Source organism: Panthera tigris, chromosome E2 (assembly GCF_018350195.1).
Source record: "Panthera tigris isolate Pti1 chromosome E2, P.tigris_Pti1_mat1.1, whole genome shotgun sequence".
Taxonomy (NCBI): domain Eukaryota; kingdom Metazoa; phylum Chordata; class Mammalia; order Carnivora; family Felidae; genus Panthera; species Panthera tigris.
This window is the reverse complement of record NC_056674.1, coordinates 16,533,395-16,560,329: the sequence shown is the minus strand read 5'-3', so window position 1 is coordinate 16,560,329 and position 26,935 is coordinate 16,533,395. Positions and strand designations below refer to the sequence as shown.

Sequence of the window (26,935 nt, the reverse complement as noted above, 5' to 3'; positions counted from 1 at the left end):
CAGATTCTGTGTCTCCCTCTCTCTGACCCTCCCCTGTTCATGCTCTGTCTCTGTCTCAAAAATAAATAAACATTAAAAAAAAAAAGTAGGAAGAACAAAAGCAATAAAATTAAGTATATCTATAAAAATCAGTCAAGGGATTCACAAAAGAAAAGGATGTAAAGTATGACACCATATACCTAAAATGCAGAGGGGGGAGGAGTAAAGAATGGGTTCAAACTTAAGCAACCACCAACTTAATATAGACCACTATATGCAGAAGATGTTATACACAAACCTAATTGTAACCAAAATAGAAAACCAGAAATAGATATGCAAAAAATAAAGAGGAAGGAATCCAAGTATATCACTAAAGAAACCTAATGAGAGAAGAAAGGAATAGAGAAGACATACAAAAACAACTGTAACAAAATGTAAAACAAGTAAACAAAATGGCAATAGGGACACACATCAATAATTACTTTGAATGTACATGGACTAAACACTGCAATCAAAAGGCATAGGGTGACAGAATGGGGAAAAATGCAAGACCCATCTCTGTGTTGCATACAGGAGACTCATTTCAGATCTGAAGACACATGCAGATTGAAAGTGAAGGGTTAGAAGAACAGTTGTCATGTAAATGTAAGTGAAAAGAACGTTGGGGTAGCAATACTTATATCGGACAAAATAAGACATTAAAACAACAAAAATGTAAAAATAGACAAAGCACACTATCTAATGATAAAAGGAACAACCCAACAAGAATATATATCAATTGTAAATACTTACGCACCAAACATGGGACACCCAAATAAATAAAGCATCTAATAACAAACATAAAGGGAGGAAGTAATTGATAGTAATATAATAATAGGAGACTTTACCATCCTACTTACATCAATAGACAAATCATCCAAAAGAAAATCAATAGGGAAACCATGGCTTTGAAAGACACATTCAACCAGATGGATCAAATGATATATTCAGAACATTCCATCCTAAAACAGCAGAATATACATTCTATTCAAGTGCAAATGGAATGTTCTCCAGAATAGATCACATATTAGGCAATAAAACAAGTCTCAACAGTGGCACCTCGGTGGCTCAGTTGGTTAAGTGTCCAACTTCAGCTCAGGTCATGATTTGCCATCTGTGAGTTGCCATCGTGTTGGGCTCTGTGCTGATAGCTCAGAGCCTGGAGCCTTCTTCAGATTCTGTGTCTCCCTCTCTCTCTGTCCCTCCCCCACTCATGCTGTTGTCTCTCAAAAATGAATAAACATTAAAAAAATAAAAAAATACAAGTTTCAACAAATTCAAAAGATTAAAGTCCTTATTATGCAACTTTTCCAAACACAACACTATTAAGCTAGATCAACCATAAGAAAAAATCTGGAAAGAACACAAAATACATGGAGGTTAAGTAACATGCTATTAAACAATGAATGGGCCAAGCAAGAAAAGAGGAAATCAAAAAATACATAGAGATAAATGAAAATGAAAACACAATGATCCAAAACCTTTGGGATGCAGCAAAAGCTGTTCTAAGAGGGAAGTTTGTAGCAATACATGCCTACCTCAAGGAGCAAGAAAAATCTTAAATAAACAACTTAAACTTACACCTAAAGCAGCTAGAAAGAGAACTAACAAGACCCCAAACCAGTAGAAGGAAGGAAATAATAAAGATTAGAGCCCAAGTAAATGAAATAGAAACTTGAAAAAGAAATAGCTGGTTCTTTGAAAAGATCAACAAAATTAATAAACATTTAGGCAGACTAATCAAAAAGACAAAAAAAAAAAAAGAGGAATCTAAACAAAATCATAAATGAAGGAGAAATAACTGACACTACAGAAATACAAAAGATTATAAGAGAATATTATGAAAAATTATATGCTAACAAACTGGACAACCTAGAAGAAATTGAGGAATTTCTAGAAACATGTAAACTACCAAAATTGAACTGGAAAAAATAGAAAATTTGAATAGCCTGGTTACTAGCAATGAAATTGAATCAGTAATCAAAAAACTCCCAATAAATGAAATTCCAGGACCAGATGGCTTCACAGGTGAATTCTACCAAACATTTATTAAAGAGTTAATGCCTAGTCTCAAACTATTGCAAAAAACAGAGGAGGAAGGAAAACTTCTTCTTTCATTCTATGAGGCCAGCATTACCCTGAGACCAAAACCAGATAAAGACACCAGTAAAAAAGAGAAATACAGGGGCATCTGGGTGGCTCAGTCGGTTAAGCGTCCGACTTCAGCTCAGGTCATGATCTCCCAGTTTGTGAGTTCAAGCCCTGCATCAGGCTCTGTGCTGACAGCTCAGAGCCTGGAGCCTGCTTCAGATTCTGTGTCTCCCTCTCTCTGCCCCTCCCCTGTTCATGCTCTGTGTCTCTCTCTTTCAAAAATAAATAAACATTTAATTAAAAAAAAAAAAGAAATACAGGCCAATATCTCTGTTGAACATAGATGCAAAATTCTTCAATAAAATACTACCAAACCGCATCCAACAATACATTAAAAAAAAAATCATTCACCGTGATCACGTGGGATTTATTCCTGAGATGCAAGGGTTGTTCAGTATTCACAAATTAATCAGTGTCATACATCACATCAACAAGAGAAAGGATAAATACCATATGATCATTTCATGCATTTCAGTAGATGCAGAAAAAGCACTTGACAAAGTATATCCATTTATGATAAAAACCCTCAACAAAGTAGATTTAGAGAGAACAGTCCTCAAGATAGTAAAGGCCATCTATGAAAAACCGATACCTAACATCATACTTAATGGGAAAAACTGGGAAACCCTAAGACCAGGAACAAGACAAGGACGTCCACTCTCACAGTGTTTTGTTTTAAATGTTTATCCATTTTGAGAGGTGTGCGGGTACATGGGGAAGAGGCAGAGAGAGAATCCCAAGCAGTCTCCATGCTGTCAGTGCACAGCCTGACGTGGGACTAGGTCTCATGAACCATGAGATCATGACCTGAGCTGAAATCCAGAGTCAGAAGCTTAACCTGCTGAGTCATCAGGCGCCCCCACTCTTACCACTTTTTTCAACATAGTACTGGAAGGCCTAGTCATAGTAATCAGACAACAAAAAGAAGTAAAAGGCATCTAAATCAGTAAGGAAGCAGTGAAACTTTCACTATTTGCAGATGACATAATATATATTTAAAACCCAAAAGATTCTACCAAAAAACTACGAGAAGTGATAAATGAATTCACTAAGTTCACAGGATACAAAATCAATATACAGAAATCCATTAAACAGCAGAACAAGGGGTGCCTGGGTGGCTCAGTCTTAGTTAAGAGTCCGACTTTGGCTCACGTCATGAACTCATGGTTTGTGGGTTCAAGCCCTGCATCAGGCTCTCTGCTGTCAGCACAGAGCCTGCTTCAGATCCTCTGTCTTCTCTCTCTATCCCTCCCCCACTCAAAAATAAATTAACAATTAAAAAAAAACACACAGAAAGAAAAGTTAAAACAATCCTGGGGAGGGGGTACCTGGGTGGCTCAGTCAGCTAAGCGTCTGACTCTTGATTTTGGCTCAGGTCATGATCTCACAGTTCATGGGTTTGGGCCCCTGCCTCAGGCTCCATGTTGACAGTGCAGAACCTCCTTAGGATTCTCTCTCTCTGCCCTCTCCTGCTCACATGCTCACTCTCTCAAAATAAATAAATAATAGAAAATAATCCCATTTACAATTGTACCAAAAAGAATAAAATACTTAGGAATAAACTTAACCAAGGAGGTGACAGATCTATACTCGGAAAACTTTAAAATAAATGAAAGATTAAAGAAATTGAAATTGATGAAATTGAAAAAAGAAAGAAATTTAAGACAACACAAATGTAAAGATATTCCATGCTCATGGGTTGGAAGAACAAATACTGTTAAAATGTCCATACTTCCCAAAGCAATCTACAGATTTAATGAAATCTCTGTCAAAATACCAACATCATTTTTCACAGAACTAGAGCAGTAACCCTAAAATTCATATGGAACCACAAAAGACCCCCATTAGCCATCTTGAGAAAGAAGAACAAAGCTGGAGGTATAACAATTCCAGATTTCAAGGTATACTAAAAAGCTATAGTAATCAATATAGTGTGGTACTGGCACAAAAACAGATTGGTGGAACAGAATAGAGTGCTCAGGCATAAACCCACGATTATATGGTCAATTAGTCTTTCACAAAGGAGGCAAGGGTATGCAATGGGAAGAAGTCTCTTCAACAAATGGTGTTTGGAAAATCGAACAGCTACATACAAAAGAATGAAACTGGATCACTGTCTTATACCATATATAAAAATTTAAAAGTCAGTTAAGAATCTAAATGTGAGATCTGAAACCATAAAAATTCTAAAAGAAAACACAGACAGTAATTACTCTGATCAGCCATAGCAACACTTTTCTAGATATGTCTCTTGAGGCAGGGGGAACAAAAACAAAAATAAACTATTGGGATTACTTCAAAATAAAAAGCTTTGCACAGCAAAAGAAACATTCAGCAAAACTAAAAGACAGCTTATTGAATGGGAGAAGATATTTGCAAATGACATATCTGATAAAGGGGTAGAATCCAAAATATATATTTAAAAAAAGCTATATAAATCAACAAAAACCCCTAATCAATTAAAAAATGGGCAGAAGACATGAACATTTTTTTCAAGGAAGACCCACAGATGGCCAACAAACATAAAGAGAGGCTCCATATCACTCGTCATCAGGGAAATGCAAGTCAAAACCACAATGAGAATTACCTCACACCTGTCAGAATGGCTAAAATCAAAAACACAAGAAACAATATGTATTGGTGACGATGTAGAGAAAAAGGAACCCTGGTGCACAATTGGTAGAAATGCAAACTGGTGCAGCCACTCTGGGAAACTGTGGGTTCCTCAAAAAATTATAAATAGAACTACCCTATGATCCAGCAATTGTACAACCAGTATTTACCCAAAGAATACCAAAACACTAATTCAAAGGGATACGTACATCCCTATGTTTGTAGCAGCATTATTTACAATAGCCAAGATATTACCATATTATCTAGTAATTGCACTATTGATATTTACCCAAAGACTATGAGAACACGAATTTAAAAAGATATAGGTACCCCTATGTTTACTGCAGCATTATTAATAATATCTAAATTATAGAAACAGCCCAAGTGTCCATTTATAGATGAGTGGATAAAGAAGTAGTATGTGTATATATATATATACACACACACACATACATACACACACACACACACACACAATGGAATATTACCTAGTCCTAAGAAAGAATGAAATATTGCCATTTACAACAACATGAATGGATCTAGAGAGTATAATGCTAAATGAAATTAGAGGAAGACAAATACTGTATGATTTCACTAATGTGAAATTTAAGAAAGAAAGCAAAGAAAGCAAGAAGACAAACCAAGAAATAGGCTCTTAACTATAGAGAACAAACTGATGGTTACCAGAGGGGCAGTTGGGTGGGGTTGTATATAAAATAGGTGAAGGGGATTAAGAGTACACTTAACATGATAAGCACTGAATAATGTATAGAATTGTTTAATCAGTATATTGTACACCTGAAAACAATATAACGTATGTTAACTATACTGGAATTAAAATTTTTTAAATGGAACTTAAAAATATGCTTAGTTGAATATTGTCATCTTATAAATCTGATTTGTTTATTTTAAGTAGTTGCAAGCAAGCATTTAATTGTGCCTTTTAATGTGTATAACTGTTGGTCATTATCTCTATTTTTGGCATAAAGGATATAAATGTATTATCTATAATTTTTTTTCAGAAAGAGTAGAGAAGTTGTTGTAAATATTGTCTTTTTGTATATAGAGAACATTAAGTTTGATCAGAGTAACAACCATCACCTGTATGTGTCCCAGTTAGTATTTTTTTGGTGATGGGAGCAAGAGACAGGAAGAAGAGAGCAACAAAGATAATTCTAACTTACTCACTTGGAACTTTGCAAAAAGCATGGTCTCATGGTTCGGTTTTCTTGTCTCTAGCTCTGCCTTTTTCAGACTGTGTGCTTCTCTAAGATAGGAATCCAGAGGAGGATTGATCATTTCTTGGAGCACTAAAAACCATGGCTCAGGTAAATTGGTGTTTTTTCATGCTCTGTTTAAGTAGTCACTTTTTTTACAGAGTATGTGCATATTTGCATTCCTTATTTCTGAAATGTCCTTCCTAACTGACCCCACTCAGCAATGTGCTCCCCAGCATTCCAGTCTTATAAGTGATGCGGATCTTTCCTAAGTTTGTCTTTCTAATCAACCTATATTCACATAATTATTCAAAAATACTTGGAGCATCTTTGACTAGAAGCACTGATTTAACAAAAGCAGATTCCCTGATTTTATAAGATAGAGAAGGTTGTTAAGTGTACCACACATGAGAAAACTTTGAACTTCTCTTTATACCTAAGTTTCCTGGTTAGACAAGATCATTAGTTTTGACTAGCCTCAGAGCTCATGCTTTGTGAGCTTTTAAGATCCATTAGAACATGATTAGAGCCTGAAAGAGATCAGGGATTTTCCCTGGTAATCCATAATTGACATAAAGCAATAATATGGATAACTTTGAGAGTCAGAGTTATGTGTTAATCTTGTACATGTAAGTTTAGATGATCTTTTCTACCTTTCTGTTGCTTAGAACAAGGAAAAATGTACATTTTATAAGTGATAAATAGTAACAAGAAAGATCATCATTCACACGCAAAAGTTGTTGAGAATTGTAGACTCCCAAAAGTAAGAAATGCTTATGAGATTATTATATAAGCTAAATGTGTAAATAATGCACACTTCGTAAGTCAGACATTCATTATATGGAGCTATTTTGCAGCCTATTAAAATATATACTAAATTATTGGTAAGAAGGAAAATGCTTATGAGATAATATCCTAATACAATGATGGATTGAGGTTTCAATAAATTCCTTAATTTTACACAAAATTTATAAGAAGCAGATTTTATGAGATTTTACAAAAAAACTTCCCCAGTTATTTTTCTTATTTCTTAAAGAATAAGGAAGAGAAACTTGAATTTATTGAGAACGTATGATATACAAGATACAAGTGTAATTAAAGAAGAGTGAATGGTAGAGTATTGTACAGGTTGCCTTTGTGTGCTATTTCTTTTAGTTGCGACTTTACATCTTTAATTTCCAGACTTATCTGCATAATGAGATGTTCTATATGCAGGAATTACCTATAGCAACAGGAATATGTTGGTACTTCAGAAGAATTGATTTCTTTAGTGTCTCATTTATGTCAGTGGCTTTCTGCTGTTTTTTTACCTCCTTTGTGGAGAGTACCCTGTCATTTCCCCTCTGTTGAAAAAAATATTTTCTTTATTTCCACAACTGGTATTATATTTGTTGTTTCAGAGATCAGTGATGTTCAGGGATGTTGCCATTGACTTCTCTCAGGAAGAGTGGGAATGCCTGGACTCTGCTCAAAGGGATTTGTATAGAGATGTGATGTTGGAGAACTATAGTAACTTGGTGTCACTAGTAGGTAAGGAAATGTACCCCTAGTATTTCAGGATCTACCTTTGGAATGGCTGCTTTCTTCGATTGTTTTTAAGTAACTGAATTGCCTCTTATTATTCTCAAAGGAATGAGAATATTTCAATTACTGGAAATAGTAATATTTCATAGGGCATATTTGCTTTCTCCATTTTCCAGTGTAATTATCGCTCTTCTTTCTCTCTTATTTGATAAGCAAGGGGCTAGATATGAATTCTGGGACACTTACAATATTGTCAGGAAAAACAGGCTATGCATTGTTACAATTTAGATATGCTAAAGGAGTTAAAAATATTTTGAAAATTAGATCCAGAAATATATTGTTTTTTGGACAATAGAAGAGCTTATATTATTTACATAGTAATAGGGTAGATTAGGTCAGGTAAACAATCCATTACAACAAATTCTTTCGCTCCTATTTGTGTTTTGTAGTTGAATATTACATTTTAAGAACTTTGTATTGTTCATTGAATGAATGTGCTAGAACCACCTTCTATTGGAAAATAGCTCAGGAAGAACGTGTGATTGTCTAAGAAAGTTTGTTGGATTTTTCCTATAACAAAATAAGAGACATCCTATATCAGTTAAAACTTTTAACAAGTGATTTTCCAACCTAAATGATCACTTTATTCTTTAGACTCTTGAAGTCCCTGTCTTTTACCCATTCACTCCTCTTTTCTCTGAAGGCTTTATGAAGTTACTGGTTGGTACACTGCCTTTGAGACCCAAGTCATGTGGAAAAAAGACTTCTGACTTGAGAAGAAAAGCAAGGGCTTTTCAGCACAATCTCTCTAAGGAATCCCACCTAATCCCTACTCTTCTCCCTTTTGGTCTCTTATGATAGTCCTTCCCACTCTCAAAGGAGGAGCTCTTCCTTTTCTCCAGTGGTATGTAAACTTGGGAGTCAATTCCTTTCTAGATTTTTTTTTGTATTTAGATTTATATTATTGTCTCCCTTTAAAATGTATTCATTCATTCAAAATATATTTATTAAGAGCCTATTCTTTACCAAGGACTGTAGTAGGTATTGGAGAAATGATGATCTAGATAAAGTTTGTGTTCTGCTACATTCTCTGGGAGAAATAAAAATATATGTGTTTGTGTGTATATATTTACATATATACATTTATTTAATAAATATAATAGTTTGCAGGCAACAATAAGGAATTTGAAAGTAAAGGAGAGTAGGCAAATTAACTGGGGAGTATGGGTGGGCTATTTTAGATAGGTAGATTTTTAAAAAACATCTCTAAGGAGGTAATATTTGAACAAAGACTTGACTGAAGTAAGGGCAGGAGTCAGGCCAGTCTATGCAGGAACAGTATTGCAGACAGATGGAGTAGTAAACGTAGAGAGTTTAGGGTGGGTGTTAACTTAGTAGGAGGAACAGAAAAGCATAATTAAAGAAGAGTGAATGATAGAGTAATTAAGAAATAAATATAATTTGGCAACTCCAGAAAAGGAGTTCAGATTTTATGCTTTGAGGTGGTGCCCTCTGACTTCTAGTGTAAGAAAATGCACATCCTCTCTGAAGGAAAGTAAGAGGGTTTTAGAATTCTCACAAATTAAGATCAACAAAAGATGAGATCACAAAGATCATCCAACCCACAAGGAAACAGGTCATAGGTGAGTGATAGATAATCTAAAGAAACAACAGATTACATGGCAAATGATTTCACATATTGGTATTTTTAGATATAAATATAAAATGTTGGTGAAATGTTTAAAGAAATAAGCTAAATCACAAAAATAACAAGCAATAAGAGATTTTCATAGAGGGTCAGATTTGAAAGAGAACTAAGAACATTTCTAAAGGTTGTTCTGTTTAGATATTTTTAAAAATAATCATCAATAGATTGATAAGTTTGAATGAAAATTGTTTTCTTTATAAAAAGACATAAAGAAAATAAAAGGCCTTGAATTGGGTGAATATATTTGCAATTCATATTGACAACAATGAAATTAATACCTAGAATTAAAAAGCTTTTATAGATTAAGGAAAAGGAAATATTTTGTTTTTAAAAAGTGGGTAAAAGACATTCATAGGCAGTTCAAGGAAAAGGAAATAACAAATCAAGGAGGTAAAAGACCTATACTCTGAAAACTATGAAACATTGATGAAAGAAATTCAAGATAATACAATTGGAAAGATATACACTGCTCATGGATTGGAAGAATTAGTAATTGTTAAAATGTCCATACTACCCAAAGCGAACCACAGATTCAGTGCAATACCTAACAAGATGCCAATAGTATTTTTCATAAAACTAAAGCTAAAATAATTAATCTACAACAAAGGAGGCAACAATAGCCAGTTGGGGGAAAGAGAGTCTTTTGAATAAATGGTTTTCTTTGTTCTGGAAAAACTGGAGAGCTACATGCAAAGGAATGAAACTACACTACTTTCTTACACCATACACAAAAATAAACTCAAAATGGGTTTAAGACCTAAATTTGAGACCTGAAATCATTAAACTAAAAGAATACATAAGCACTAATCTTTTAATAAACTCTTGGGACTACATGAAAATAAAAAGCTTTTGTACACCAAAGGAAACCCATGAATAAAATGAAAAGACAACCTACTGAATGGGAGAAGATATTTACAAATGATATGTCTGATAAGGGGTTAATATCACTATTTTGTTTTAAAAAAAAAAGGGAAAGGAAATACAAATAGCCAACAGACATGAAGTGCTATTGACTGGATAAATAAACAAAATTTTACAAGGGATTACTATTTAGCAATACAACAGCCAAAACGTGGAAACGACTCAGATGTCTAGCAGCTGATGAATGGATGAATAAAATTTGTTATATCCTTAAATGGAGTATTATTTAGCAATAAAAAGGAGTTCTGATACATACTACAACATGGATGAGCCTTGAAAACATGCTAAGTGAAAGAAGCCAGATGCAAAGACTGTATATTACATTATTTCATTTATATGAAATGTCTACAATAGACAACTATAGGGACAGAAAGTAGATTAGTGGTTGCCAAGTGCTGGGGGTGGGAGATGAAGGTGAATTGGAGAATGGAAATAGAGAAATTGGAAATGACTGCTAATAGACACAGGTTTCTTTTTGAGGTGATAAGAATACAATCTCTAGATTGTGGTCATTGCACAATTCTGTGAATACTAAAAATCATTGAATTGGAAAAAAATCATTGAATTATATACTTTAAATGAATAAACTGTAGGTATGTGAATTATATTTGAACACTTTGGGGAAAAATATGGAAATAATTTCTAAATTTGTATGCATAGCTGGAGTTCGTTTAAAAATTCCAGATCCCTGGCCACACCTCAGACCAATTAAATCACAATCTCTTAGCATGGGATACAAATATTATGTTTTGAAGCTACTTAGGTTGTTCAAATGTTCAGACATGCTTGGTAACCACTACAATATATTACCTAAGAATAAATTTATGTATTTATTTTATTATTTTATTTTAGATATATTTTTAGACAGAGAAGACATGTGAGTGGGAGACAGGGGAAGAAGGAGGGAGGGAGAAACAGAGAGAGAAAGAGAATCTTAAGCAGGTTCCACTCTCAGCATGGAGCCCGAGGCAGGGCTCAATCTCATGACCCTGGAATCATGTCCTGAGCCGAAATCAAAGAGTCAGCTGCTCAACCAACTGAGCCACCCAGGCGCCCCAAAATTTATTTTTGTTTTAAATTTTTGTTTATTTTGGGGCGCCTGGGTGGCTCAGTCAGGTTAAGCGTTGCGTCTGACTTTGGCTCAGGTCATGACCTCGTGGTTTGTGGGTTTGAGCCCTGTGTTGGGCTCTGTGCTGACAGTTCTGAGCCTGGAGTGTGCTTCTGATTCTGTCTCCCTCTTTCTCTGCCCCTCCCCCACTCACGCTGTGTGTGTGTGTCTCTCTCTCTCAAAAATAAGTGTTTGGGCCCCTGGGTGGCTTAGTCAGTTAAGCGTCCGACTTCAGCTCAGGTCACGATCTCGCGGTCCGTGAGTTCGAGCCCCCCGTCGGGCTCTGGGCTGATGGCTCAGAGCCTGGAGCCTGCTTCCGATTCTGTGTCTCCCTCTCTCTCTGCCCCTCCCCCGTTCATGCTCTGTCTCTCTCTGTCTCAAAAATAAATAAACGTTAAAAAAAAAAAGTGTTTTATAATTAATGTTTGTTTATTTTTGAGAGAGAGCAGGGAAAGGGCAGAGAGAGAGAGGGAGACAGAATCCCAAGCAGGCTCTGCACTCTCAGTGCAGAACCTGACGGGGGGCTTGAACTCAGGAACCATGAGATCATGACCTGAGCCAAAATCAACAGTTGGTCAATTAACCAACTGAGCCACCCAGATGCCCCTATTTTTTTATTTGACGGTTCACTCCATTTAGTTGCTATTGCCAGTATGCTTGGATTTATTTCTTCCCTATTTTATGTTTTTTGTCTACTCTTAATCTTCTGTGCTTCCTTCTTTTATTTCTTTCCTAATAATCAGGATGGATACGTCTCTTTTTTTTTTATTTATGTTTATTTATTTTTAAGAGAGAGAGCACACACACGAGCCGAGGTAGGCTAGAGAGAGATGGGGGGAGAGGATCTGAAGTGGGCTCTGCACTGACAGCAGAGAGCTTGATGTGGGGCTTGAACTCACGAACCGTGAGATCATGACCTGAGCTGAAGTTAGATGCTTAACTGACTGAGCCACCCAGGCATCCCTGTTTTGTTTTGTTTTTTTTAAACTCCATTTTCCCCCTTGTTTAATTTGGAAGATGTATACTATTTTTTATCCTTAGTGGTTATCTTTAATTTTTTGTCACATGTACTTTATTTCTTTTAATGCAAATATAGTTTTGTACTTTTTATTAATTGTAATGATGTTTGAAAAATATACACATTTAAATTAAGTATTTTATTAATTATTAAATGTTTTAATATTAAGGCACTCATTCAATCCACATACAGTGTTTGCACACTGCTTTGCAGAAGTCTTTTCTTTTTTTAAAGTTTTTATTTAAATTCCAATTCCCATACAGTACAACACTAGTTTCAGCTGTAGAATTTAGTGATTTATCACCTATGTACAACACTGTGCTCATCACAAGTGCCCTCCTTAATACCCATCACCTATTTAACACATTACTCCACCTACCTCCCCTCCAGCAACTATCAATTCTGTATAATTAAAGAGTCTGTTTCTTGGTTTGCCTCTCTTTTTCTTTTTTTCTCCCTATGTTCTTTTATTTTGTCTCTCAAATGCCACATATTTGGGGTGCCTGAGTGGCTGTCGGTTAAGTGTCCAACTTGGGCTCAGGTCATGATCTCGCGGTTTGTGAGTTCAAGCCCCGCCTTGGGCTCTGTGCTGACAGCTGAGCCTAGAGCCTGGTTCAGGTTCTGTGTCTCCCTCTCTCTCTACCCCTCCCCTGCTGGCACTCACTCTGTCTGTCTCTCTCAAAAATAAATCAACATTTAAAAAAAAATTTTTTAATGCACATATGAATGAAATCATATAGCAGTTGTCTTTCTCTGACTGACTTCGCTTAGCATAATACATTCTAGTTCCATCCATGTTGTTGCAAATGGCAAGATTTCATTTTTTTTTATGGCTGAGTAATAGTGCATTGTGTGTGTATATATATATATATATACACCTTTATCCATTCGTCAGTCGATGGACATTTGGGTTGTTTCTGTAATTTGGCTGTTGTTGCTATTTGGCTATGCTGCTATAAGCATTGGGGTACATGTATCCCTTTGAATCAGTACTTTTGTATCATATGGGTAAATATCTAGTAGTACGATTGCTGGCTCATAGGATAGTTCTACTTTTAACGTTTTGAGGAACCTCCATATTGGTTTCCAGAGTGGCTGTACTAGTTTGCATTCCCACCAACAATGTAAGAGGATTCCCCTTTCTCTGCATCCTGACCAACATCTGTTGTTGGGAAAACTGGACAGCAACATGCAAAAGAATGAAACTGGACCACTCTCTTACACAATACACAAAAATAAATTCAATGGATTGAAGACCTAATTGTGAGACAGGAAACTATCAAAATCCTAAGGAGAACACAGGCAGTAACGTCTTTGACATTGGTCGTAGCAACTTCTCACTAGATAGGTCTCCTGAGGCTAGGGAAACGAGCAAAAATAAACTATTGGTACTACATAAAAATAAAAATCCATACAGTGAAGGAAACAACAAACCGAAAAGGCAACATACAGAACAGGAGAAGATATTTGTAAATCACATATCTAATAAGGGGCTAGTATACAAAAGAACTTACCAAACTCAACACCCAAAAAACAAATAATCCAGTTAAGAAATGGGCAGAAGACATGAATAGACATATTTCCAAAGAAGACAGAGATGACTAACAGTTATGAAAAGGTGCTCAACATCACTGAACTACAAATCAAAACTGCAGTGAGGTATCACTTCACACCAAACTGACTACAATTAATAACACAAGAAGCAGCAAAAGTCCTGAGTAAACTATATGCCCCACCCTCACACCTGGGATTTCAAGGCAACCAGCTGAGAAACAAAGGATTGGGTCTACCTTGAAATAAGTTGGAAGCTGTTGTGACAGTGAGTTGAGCTTCTATAGAGAGATGAAACACTGACCTCTGTGTCAAATGTATATTTCACTGTCAAAAGTCAGGAGCATACCAGCAGTATATGACTATACTCTTTTTCTGTACCTTCACCAACACTACATACCTGTGATTGCTGGTGAGTTTAAATATTTTGGGAGTATTTCTGCCTGTTTTGGTCCTTTAATCATTATCATTATTGTTTGTGTCACTTAAATATTTAACAATGGTTAAAGTTAATGTTTCCTTTGTCCCCAGAACAATATAAAAGATATATGAAGGATCTGAAAGTGCCTTTAACTATGGTTCATCTTTCCCATCTATTATGTTACTGTCTGATGTTTTAATTGTTTTCTTTTAAACCCTCCAAATGGGCATTATTTTTGTTTTATAATGACAGTGTTTGCTTGTAGATTTATTCATATGATTATCCTTTTATTTGCACTCTATTCCTCTTCATTATACCTTCCATTGAGATGATTTTATTTGTCATGAAATACATTAAGTAAGGCTTATTGTTAGTAAATGTTCTGTTTTTATTTTTGTTCTTTTAGTAAAGTAACCTTGCTTCACTTTCATTTCTGCCTGATGATTTCACTTGGTATAGAATTCTATACTGACAATTATTCTTTTCTCAGCACTCTGAAGATATTATTCCACTGTCTTCTGGCTTCTATTGTTGCTCTTGAGAAGTCTGCCTTCTGTCTCATTATTATTCCTTTTGTAAGTAATTGGTATTTTCTCTCTGGCTGCCTTTAAGATTTTAATATAATTGATTATATCGTTTTATTTCTAGAAATTTGATATTCTCTTCCTCTCCTAGATCTTATTTTTTTTTTACTTCTATTTAGTTCCTTTATCATGGTTTTGAATTCATATTTTAATTTTCATATATTTCAAGCATTTATAAATGCTCTATATATAAAAAATTCAGTTTGTAGAGAACAGGCCTAATTCTGCAACTTCTTACATTCATGTGGGCTCTTGTGTAATGATGAAGTATGATTTTTTTTCCCTCCTTTTCATTGAGAGTCTAGGACAAGACTGCAGTGTTTCTTGTCATTTCCTTTGAGATCACATGGACTTTTTTTTCCTTTACCTGAACTGTAGGCCTTGGATAATTCTGATTTTGTGAAGAGGTTCAGTATTAATCCCTGAAATTTTGTGGGCCCATGGCCTTGTGTCTTGGGTTATATCAGACCATTAAGATAGATACAAACTGTTTGGCAATTGAAATCAACAAATATCCTGAGGGTAGTTGTGACTTAGAGCATGTTTACCTCTAGTTTGTGGTTCTTACTTCATTGTACCTCCTTTGGATCTTCTTTACTTTTTTAAAAAAAGTATGGCATGCTTTTAAAAGAATATAGGTCATATTTTATACAGGATTTCAAGAAATCTGATGCATCATTCACATATTTACAATTGTGAATCCTTTTGTCTTTGAACCTTCTATATCTACATTTGATGTCCTTAGGTAAATTTCATAGTTTTTTCTTAAATGGTCTTTTGCATTTCTTCTAAAGCAATTTTCTCAGTACTTTATAAATGTTGATATTATGTATAGGACTGTTTTATTGTATGATATTTTCTGAATGGCTAATACATATACACACACACACACACACACACACACACACATAATACACATCTATATATGGTTAGCAAAATGTTGATATCTGTAAGTTGATAATAATCTTATAGAAACATCTAATAATTGTCCAGGGGATAATAGTGGATTTCTAGGTAGATACTTTTGCATTTTATATATAATGTATTATTTATTTCTTTTCTATTTGTGCCAGTTTTTTAAAACTGTAATCAGTAGGAGCTGAGTATTTGAATATTTCACAATTTGAAAAACAATTCTTGTCTTTTTCCAAACTTTATTGGAAGTATTTCTAATGTTTACTGAAAATGTTTCTTTAGATTTCTGATACTCTTAATTAGGTTAAAGAAGAGCCATTCTGGCTTTAGAGAATTTTTTTACATTTTTAAAAAATGTTTATTTTTGAGAGAGAGATAAAGAGCACAAGCATGGGAGGGGCAGAGTGAGAGGGAGACACAGAATCTGAAACACGTTCCAGGCTCTGAGCTGTCAGCACAGAACCCAATGCGGGGCTCAAACTCACAAACCATGAGATCATGACCTGAGCCAAAGTTGGACGCTTAACCAACTGAGCCACCCAGGCACCCCTAGAGAATTTTTAATACAAGGTCTCAAGTAGATTTTCTGATGTTGAATCACTCCTCCATTTGTGGGATAAATTGTATTTAATCATGATGTTTCAGTCCTTAATACAGCTATATTCTACATTGCTAATGTTTATTTAAAAATTTGACCTATGTTGGTTCATAAGATTGACTTTGTTTTCCTGAGCTCTCATTGTCCAGGTTTGTTTCTTACTTAACTATGTGAAATGACTTGGGTGGATTTCCATGTTTTTGTATGTTCAACAACAATTACATAGGAATTTAATTGTGTATTCTTTAATGGTTTGGATAACCTTACCAGTCATACCATCAATCATCAGTGTCTGTGGCCTTTTAGGAGCATGGACATTAAACTCAAATTTAAAATTCTTATGTAGTTATTGATGTATTCTCAGATTTTCTTTATTCATGGATCACTTTTATTATTTTCATCCATTTCAACTAGTTTTTCTAATTTACTGTTCAGTTATGTATAGGTTTTCTCATAAGCACTTGTCTTAGATTTATGTTCTTCTATTCTTTATCCTTTCCAATGTTTTGGATTTGTGCCCAATCTGATTTTTTTCCCCAGCGTGTCATATTTTTGTACCATTTATTTGCTTTGGAAAAAATGAATGGACTTCTGGCCGTTTCTATTCCTTCTAAATTCTGGTTTACTCACTTTCTCATTTAGCTAGCTAATTCTTTTGTTTGTTTTGTTTTTTCCTCCCTCTTCTTCTTGAGTTGACATCTTAATTCTCTTGTTTTTAATTATTTCTTGTTTTCTAATAAGTACATTTAAAGCTGTGAGTTTTCTGAGGATTCATTAGCTGAGTCTTGGGATTTCACATCAAGTTCCTCTTGGTATTTTGCTCTAAATTTTAAGTTTAATTTTTATTTCCTTTTATGTCAAACATTATATAGAAGTATCTTAATTACTTAATTCTAGGATTCTATATTTGTTTTCTATGTTTTTGCAATTTCTAGTTTTATTATTAGTTTTATCTATCTATATAGTTAATACCTATCTTATTAATTATGTTCCAGTCTTCTGAGTCTGTACTTTCTTCTTAGTCTGTTTATATAACTGTCCTAAAACAGAAAAGGAAAAAACTATTTCCTTTTACTCACACAGTACTTCTGACACCAGATGTGTGGATTTTCCCATACGAGGCAGTTCTCCAGTGCCTGGTAGACACCAGTAGGGTGTCTTAAAATTTAACTTAATTCTGATACTAACTGCCCAGAGTTAGCACAGACCCACTGTTTAAGGGCTCAATCCCACAGCCTACTACCCCAGAGGCCAATTGTAACTCCCAAGTTGTCCCCGTACTTATGACTGACTGGCTGTAAATCAGAGGTTCCCACAGTACCCTTCTCAGGTTTAATAATTTGCTAGAAGAGCTCAGAGAACTTGGAGCAACATTTACATTTACCAGTTTATTATAAAACATACAACTCAGGGACAGCCCAATGGAAGAGATGCACAGGGAAAGTGTTTTTGTGCTGGTCTCAGCCTATCAGCAACCACCAGTGCTGTGGCTGGACCAGCTTTTATGGTTCTTACTATGATTGCAAGATGCCCTTTAGTAATAACCATTGGGAGACTTTGAAAAAGTAAAGATTTATGACTTAGAGGACCTAGAAAAGATACAACATACCCTGGGCCCTACAGTGATGGCATGGGTATAGATAGTGTACAGACCTAGGGTTTTGCCTCTGTTGAGGTTGAGAATGAGGGCCTAGGGTTTCTGGGCTCTGTATTGTTGAATTTAAAATGAAAGCGGGAACTTAAGAGGGCAGCAAGAAAAAATTTAGTAAGTGGTCCAAATGATTAGTTACTGAAATCAACAAAGGAATCTCAGATGGGGGAGGCAGCCTGGCTCCTTTATTTAGTGTGGCTTGTAATATAGTCATCTTTGATGGATGCCTCTTTGAAGCGGATGCCTCAGCAATCAAAGCTTAAGTCAGGCATGTGCCTTACAAACAAAAACAAAAACCTATCAGGACTTATACTCTAGCAAGGTATGGAGAAGGGGTATGGAGCTTCCATGCTGTCTCTCAGCATACCCTCCCAGCACTGTGTTCACTAACCCAGAAACTCTCTGAACCCCTTCAGTCAGGGTTTTTGCTGGAGGCTTCATTAGGTGGGCATGATTGATAAAATCATTGGACATGAATAATTTATTCGACGTCCAGCATCTTTGCCCTCTCCAGAGGTGGGGCTAAAAGTTCCAACCCGCTGAGGGGCACTTGGGTGACTCAGTTGGTTAAATGTTCAACTTCAGCTCAGGTCATGATCTCACCGTTCCTGAGTTTGGGCCCCGCGTCAGGCACTGTGCTGACAGCCCTGAGCCTGGAGCCTGCTTCAGATTCTGTGTCTCCCTCTCTGCCCCTCCCCTGCTCGCGCACTCGTGCTCGTGCTCTCTCTCTCTCTCTCACTCTCTCTGTCTCTCTCTCAAAAATGAATAAACATTTAAAAAAAAAGTTCCAACCCACTGATCACATGGTTGACTCCCCTGGCAACCAGCCCACCCTCCTTAGGGGCTTTCCAAAAGTCACTTCCTTAGCATAAATTTAAGTGTGGTTGAAAGGGACTTGTTTCCAAGAGTTTTAGGAGTTCTGTACCAGAAATCAGGAACAAAAACTAAATATATATTTCTTATTGTATCACAATATCACAGGTTCTCTACTATGACTTTGGATTTATTAGTTCCTTTTTTTATGTCTATCAATTTTTGTTTATTTACTTCAGAGCTAAGTTTTCAGTTGCATAGTCATGACTTGTAATTTCTCTTACCTGACTCTAAGATGATTGCCCTGAGCTGAATTCATAAATTCACTGAGGTAATGGGAGTAATCAGTGGAGAACTTATACAAGCTTCTGCTGCTTCATCAGTCTGGCTCCCAGCTTTGTACTCACTGGGCCTCTTCCTATTATGATAGATAAACTTTATGTGCCTTTATCTAAGGCTAGTATCTCCACTTTTGTACTAAACTCATTTAGTACTCGTTAGTACTCGTTTTGTACTCCACTCGTTTTTCATCTGTTTAGTAAAATTCTTGGAGCAATGTTCTGTTAGTCTTGTGCAACATCAATTTGTCAGTGTCTGGTACAGTCATTTGCATCTGTACACCTGTAATTTCTCCCATCTTAAATTGATAAACAAATCTCCTGATGAACAAGCAAATAGGGATATGGCCCTATTTCTCTGCTACTTTTTACAACAAAACTCAAAAGAGTTTTCCATGCTTCATATCTCCAGGTCATCTTTTAAATCTGCTTCAATCAAAACTTATTCCCATTATGGGTTGCCTGGGTGACTCAGTTAAGCATCCAACTTCAGCTCGGGTCATAATCTCATGGCTCATGAGTTCGAGCCCCATGTCAGGTTCTGTGCTGACAGCTCAGAGCAGCTCGGATCCTGCTTCGAATTCTGTATCTCCCGCTCTCTGCCCCTCCCCCACTCACACTCTGTCTCTCCCCTAGAATAAATAAACATTAAAAACAAAAAAAAGAACTTATCCCCATTATTCCACCAAAACTATCTTGTGAAGATCAGAAGTAACCTCCATATTGTTAAAGCCTTTGTTAAATTAGAAGTCACCTCTCTCAACATTTGACAGAATTGATTATTTCTCCTCAAAACACTTTCTTCTCTTGGCTTCTGGGATTCCACATTCTCCTAATTTTTTTTTTCTTCCTTTTTAGTCTCCCTTTGCTGGTTCCTTCTCATCTACCTGACCTCTAACTGTTCAAGTGTCCCAGGTCTCAATCCTCAAACTTCCTTTTTCTTTTCTTCCCTTCCTTTCCTGTACCTTTTGTATCCAAAACTCTCCCTGGGTGATCTTATCAAATCCCATAGCTTTAAAAGTCATCTACTTATTGATAATTCTCAAATTCACATAACTCATCTAAATATCTCCTCAGAACTCCATACTTTGACATATACCGGCCTACTCAACATCTTTATAATATCTAATAGTTCAAAACCAAACTCTTGATATTCTCTCTCAAACCTGCTCCTACTACAATGAGAAGTTCTCAGTAAATGGCACTGGTATTGTTCTGGATGCCCAGGCAAAATACTTGGAGTTCTCTTAGACTTCTCTCATGTTACATGCCCAGTTCATCATCAAATCCTCTTCATCACACCTTCAAAATATATCCAGAATCCATCTTATTTTCTCTGCTCCTTCCTCCAGAATCATCTGGTCCAAGCCATGTAGATTATTGCCTTAGCCTCCTAGCTTCTATCCACCCAGCTTCTGTACTTTCCCATTGATTCTCTGATGTTTTAAAACAACCAGAATGATTGATTTTTAAACAAAAGTCAGATACTATCATGCTGCTTCTCACAACCCTCCAGTGGCTCCTCATCCTCAGAATAAAAGTCAGAATTTTTTACATGGCTAAGACTTAAGATTTCCTTGTCATTTTCTTTGAAGCCAGGGAATATTTTTTCTCTCCCTCTGAACTGCAGACTTTGGATGGTTACAGTTTTGTGAAGAGGTTTATTTCTAATTCCTGACATACTGTAAGTCCAGGGCCTTATCTCAGATATTTTTTTTAGACCATTAAGTTTCATATGTAGGCAGTTGAAGATAGCAGATGTCCCAAGGGTAGCTGTGGCTTCAAAGTATGTTTACCTTTCTAGTTTCTGGTTTTTCATTGTGGACCCTGTGGAACTTCTTTACTTTCTTTTAAGCTTGGCATACTTTTAGAAGGTTGTTTCTCATGTTTTATTCAACATTTACTCCACTGTCACAGTTACAATATACAACAGTGCCATTACACCCTCATGCTGTCCCTTTGTTGTCAACTCTTTCCCCATTTCTAACCTTTGACAACCTGTGACCTATTTTCTATCCCCACAATTTTGCCAATTTAGGGTTCCCAACCCTAAGTATAACTTTATAGTGGGCCCTGTTCTCCAGTTATTGCCCAAGCCTTATGAAATGGTCCAAAACACTGCTTAGTTTCTCCACATCTCAGTTGTCTTGACCTGTAGGACCTCTGCAAGTGGAAAAGTGGCTTGAAATGATAAGCTTATTTCTGTGAATTTGTATGTTTTTTAACTTTTAGCCAACCAACTCTTTATTCCAGTTGTAATTCTCCAATGCCTTCTTCAGTCAGATGCCTGTAATGTTTTGTGTGATTGCTCTCATCAGGAAGGTTGATTTAAATTACCTAATCTTCTGTTAGCAGAAATGTATATTTAAGATTTATGAACTGGTACTTAAATTGAAACCTGAAGGATGAGAAAAAGTATGCAATATCTCATGCAGACCGGTTCAGAGATGTCTGACAAGCCCTGTTAGTTGTAAGTTGAAATTGGTTCTATGAGTTTTTCAGAGCTAAAAGTAATTAGTATGTTTGGCAAATAATCAGTAAAGCCAAGAAGGCTCATGGAGAAATCATAAATAAATTGGGACCAGACCATGGAGTGCTTTATCAAGTCATGGGAAGCATTTGGATTTTATTCTGTGTTTAATTAGGAAGGTATTTAAAAGTTTAGGCAGAGATAGCAAATCATGATCTGAATCAGAGTCAGATTTTAGAAAGTATTAAACCTAAAGATCTCCATGCTTTTTTTCTGATGAACTAGATTCGGTTTCAGTTAGTCTGGTGCAGTATCTGGGCATCTTTAATTTTACCAAGGTCCCCAGGTGGTTTTGAGCCCTACCAATTTGAGAACCACTAGCTTAAAAAAATTTTCTCTTCCCTTACTTTCTCACTAGATTTTTATTATTCTCTGATCTCTAGTGTTCCTTTTACATGTTAGTATGTAAGGTCATTCTACACTAATATTTTTTGAAACCCTAGGCAGCAACATATTACTGCAGCATGAAATCACTTTAGTGGGTTTTGGCTGTGAGTGTGTATGTGTAGTGTCTGTGTATGTGTGACAGAGAAGAGACTAGAATAGCATAGAAAAAATGAAACAGTGTAGATACTGTTTAATGAAATTATATGTGTCAGGTTATGATGTGAAATGTAAGTAGGTATTATTATAAGTCATGGTTAAATAATATCTGAAAAACACTGATGTAGGCCAGTTATTTCTCATGGGTATTGGTTCCCTATACCAAATCTTCCTCAGCTTACAGCTCCTGTCCCAGTAAACTCATTGTAAATTAAAAATGTCTTAAGTTGAAAATGCCTATAATATACTTATCAAACATCATAGCTTAGTCTATCCTGTCTTAAACATGCTCATAACACTTATGTTAGTCTACAGTTCAAAATTATCTAACATAAAGCCTATTTTATAATAAAGTGTCAAATATGTCATGTAATTTGTTGAATACTGAAACCAAGAAACAGAATTGTTGTATGGGTACAAAATGGTTTTCCATATATCAGTTTACCCTCATAATCACGTGGCTTACCGGGAACTGTAGCTTGCCGCTACAGGATCACAGGAGTACTATATTACTGCATATTGCTAGCCCAAGAAATTATCAAAATTCAAAATTTGAAGTATAATTTCTACTGAATGTATATTGCTTTTGTACTATCATAAGTTCCAAAAATTTTAAGTGGAATGAATCATCATTAGTCGGTTATCATCTGTATATCTTTTCCATATATAGTCTTTTCTACTATGGAAACTCTCCTTCTGAAATGACAACAGAAATTGTTGATATTCTCTTATCTTTCAGACTTACCTTCAAGGAATGCAAATAAAGACTTATCTCCAAAAAAGGATACTTATGAAACAGAATTATCCCAATGGGAAATGAGTGCCAGGCTTGAAAACTGTGATCTTGAGGAATCGAGTTCCAGAGATTATTTGGAAGTCAGAGGCACATTGGAAAAGCAACAAGAAAATCAGGAGGAATATTTCAGGCAAGGGATGATCATATATGAAAAAATGTCCATATTCAATCAGCATACTTACTTATCTCAACATCCTAGGTGTCATTCTACTGAGAAACCCTATAAATGTAAGGAATGTGGGAAGGCCTTTAGACGAGCCTCACACCTAACTCAACATCATAGTATTCATACTGGTGAAAAACCCTATGAATGCAAGCAGTGTGGGAAGGCCTTTAGTCGTGATTCACAGCTTATTCTTCATCAGAGACTTCATACTGGTGAGAAGCCCTATGCATGCAAGGAATGTGGGAAGGCCTTTACTCAGAGCTCACAACTTATTTTACATCATAGAATTCATACTGGTGAAAAACCGTATAAATGTGAAGAATGTGGGAAAGCCTTTATTCGTAGCTCACAACTCACCCGACATCAAAAAGTCCACACTGGTGAGAAACCTTATGAATGTAAAGAATGTGGGAAGGCCTTTACTCAGAACTCACAACTTACTCTGCACCAGAGACTTCATACTGGTGAGAAACTTTATGAATGTAAAGAATGTAGAAAGGTCTTTACTCAGCTCTCACAACTTATTCTGCATAAGAGAATTCACACTGGTGAAAAACCCTACGAATGTAAGGAATGTGGGAAAGCTTTTATTTGTGGCTCACAGCTTTCTCAACATCAGAAAATTCATAATGGGGAAAAGCCATATGAATGTAAGGAATGTGGAAAGGCCTTTATTCGTGGCTCGTTACTTATGCAACATCAGAGGATACATACTGGTGAAAAACCCTATAAATGTGAAGAATGTGGAAAAGCCTTTATCCGTGGCTCACAACTTACTCAACACCAGAGAATTCATACCAATGAGAAGCCCTATGAATGTAAAGAATGTGGAAAGACCTTTAGTCATGGCTCACAACTTACTCAACATCAGAGAATTCATACTGGTGAGAAACCCTATCAGTGTAAGGAATGTGGAAAGGCTTTTAATCGTGGCTCACTCCTTACCCGACATCAGAGGATTCATACTGGTGAAAAACCCTATGAATGTAAAGAATGTGGAAAGACTTTTAGTCGCGGCTCAGAACTTACTCAACATGAAAGGATTCATACTGGTGAGAAACCATATGAATGTAAGGAATGTGGGAAGTCTTTTATTCGTGGCTCACAGCTTACTCAACATCAGAGAATTCATACTGGTGAGAAACCGTATGAATGTAAAGAATGTAGAATGGCATTCACTCAGAGTTCACATCTTTCTCAACATCAGAGACTTCATACTGGTGAGAAACCCTATGTATGTAATGAATGTGGGAAGGCCTTTGCCCGTGGTTTACTACTTATACAGCATCAGAGAATTCATACAGGTGAGAAACCATATCAGTGTAAGGAATGTGGGAAGGCCTTTATTCGTGGTTCACAACTTACTCAACATCAGCGAATTCACACTGGAGAAAAGCCCTATGAATGCAAGGAATGTGGGAAGGCCTTTAGTCATGGCTCTCAACTTACTCTACATCAGAGAATTCATACTGGTGAGAAGCCCTATGAATGCAAAGAATGCAGAAAAGCATTTACTCAGAGCTCACATCTTTCTCGACATCAAAGAATCCATACTGGTGAGAAACCATATCAATGTAAGGAATGTGGGAAGGCCTTTACTCGTGGTTCACAGCTAACTCAACATCAGAGAATTCATATCAGTGAGAAAACTTTTGAATATAAAGAATGTGCGATAGACTTCAGTCATAGCTCACAAGTTTATATATGAATTATCTGATTCTTTGTGATTAAAATAGCCTTCTCTGGTCATTAATCCATTATCATCAAAGAATTCCTAAAATGTGAATATGGGAGCATATTTTCCTCTTCAAGTTCAGCATCAGTGAATTCTAATGGGAGAAAGATACTGTTAATGGAATCTATGTAGAAAAACCTATAGTTACTGGAAACCTATTAAACTTCAGCAAATTATAATAGAGTTCTGTTAATATAGTAAAATATAGGAAGGCCTTTAGCTGTAGAATATCTTTTTCAACATTATCTCGACTCTTCCAGCTACTTTTCTTTGTGATATTTATCATAATTAACCTCTGCTTTCGTTTAATCATTTGTAAGATAAGCCTAAGAATAATACCTTCCTTGTAAGATTCTTGGAAGTATTATGTGAAACATTTCATGTAAAGCTCTTAGTGCCTTGAACATATTATATCACAAGTATTAGCTATCATTATTACTAGTATGATTGTAGAGAATTTGCATGAGAAGAGGACAACTAATGAATATGGAGATATTTTTCATTAACCCTTGACCCCGACTGGGGAGCACTGTATGCTGTAATGAATATGAGAAAGCTTTCATTCACATTTCATCCTATATGCTAGAAGAGGAAATTCATAGTTAAAAAAGTCATAGATTTAATCAGTGGATTGTTGAAGAGGGATGAGGTGAATTGTAGCAAAGTCCAAAAACTCATATTTTCTATAATTTTTGACCACAATTTAAGAATATTACTTAGAAGTGAAAAAATTAGATAGTCAAAATTTTCTACTATGAAATTTCTAAAAACTTGAATGTACAGCTTTTGAATTAAACTAAAAGTAAACTGACAGTATTTTGCAGTGAAACATGATGACAGTCTGTCAGAGACTATTTCCCTACCCAGTATCCATTTCCCCTTCTTTAGAATTCTTGGCTGAAAAATTATCTCAGTCTCTCTTGCAGGTCAACAAGATAAAAGTGGTATTTGTTTGTACATATAGGACATTTAAGAATACCTTTTTTCTCTCTGCATTTGTTTTCCTGCCTACAATGTGGACATTTAATTTACATCTCTGATGATTTTATGGGGAATTTGAGAATGCTAAGGATAATGGAGCAGAAATACAGAATGGGTCTACACCTATACTGATTTTATGGAATAGCTGTACCAATTCTGGGCTGCCTGCCTCCTGTATTTCTTTATATAAAATTAAAATAAACTTATTTGTTCATGCTGTTGTCATTCTGTTATTGGCACTAAAATGTATTAAGGGCATAAAATTTTTTATCTGGCAGTGGAGTCCTATGGGTAAAAGAAATCTCAAGTATGGCATTGATTTGGTGCCATCATGAATGAGAACCCAGTTAAGACTAGAAATCTAAAGATTTTTGCTTTTATAGACAGGACATTTGGTCAGACTCCTCCAGTCTGTCTTAAAAGGCAGATCTTTTACCAGTTAAGGGTATAATATTGGTAGAAATGGTATGAGTGATTCAGAATGTATTGGGTGTTTCTTGCTCCTTTTAGTAATGTCCGCAAAAGATGAATTTGGTGTAGAGTTAGCTGCAGAGGCTACTAGCATAGATTGAAAGTGATATTGTTTTGTTAAAGGATGCTATCTCTGCCTACAGGCATTCAATCCTGGTTACTGTAAATTCATATATTGCTGTATTCCAGCCACTGTCTTAGGGGTTTGTGATAATAGTAATGAGCAATTCTAGCAGGAAGAGGTAGAATGATAAAAATTGTAGAATATGTGTTAGAACATAAGTGTTATGGAAGAATGATCATTCAAAAGTACTTGAACAGGATATGAAAGTTTATGAAGTAGACCATGGATAAGGAAAGATTTGAATCAAGATTTGAAAATGTGAAGGAGTAAGTCAGTGGTTATCTAAGGCAAGAACATTCCAGACAGGAAGAAAGTAGACCAAAGGCCCTACAATGGGACAGTGGTACTTGAGGAACATCAAGGAAGCTATTGTTGAGGTCTCTGCAAGGGGATGATTAACAGAGTAGTTGGAGAGATAACAGGGCCATATCTTGTAAGGC

At 35.8% G+C, this 26,935-nt stretch overlaps 1 protein-coding gene across 10 annotated transcripts in view; it reads left to right on the top strand.

Annotated features, from left to right (window-relative positions):
- LOC102959756 (zinc finger protein 420) overlaps window positions 1-26,114 on the top strand; it is a 38,976-nt gene extending 12,862 nt beyond the window's left edge. For 6 of the 10 annotated variants that reach the window (XM_042968933.1, XM_042968931.1, XM_007096870.3 and 3 more), the window contains exons 3-5: window positions 6,022-6,110; window positions 7,400-7,529; window positions 22,962-26,114. In XM_042968933.1, coding sequence (XP_042824867.1) covers window positions 6,102-6,110; window positions 7,400-7,529; window positions 22,962-24,892 — 2,070 coding nt within the window. In that variant the 5' untranslated portion in view covers window positions 6,022-6,101 and the 3' untranslated portion in view covers window positions 24,893-26,114. Of the gene's footprint in view, window positions 1-6,021; window positions 6,111-7,399; window positions 7,530-8,339; window positions 8,428-14,742; window positions 14,826-22,961 lie in introns of those variants that run through there. The other 4 variants (XM_042968934.1, XM_042968935.1, XM_042968936.1 and 1 more) reach the window with 4 other exon arrangements.
- Window positions 26,115-26,935: the final 821 nt, after the last annotated feature.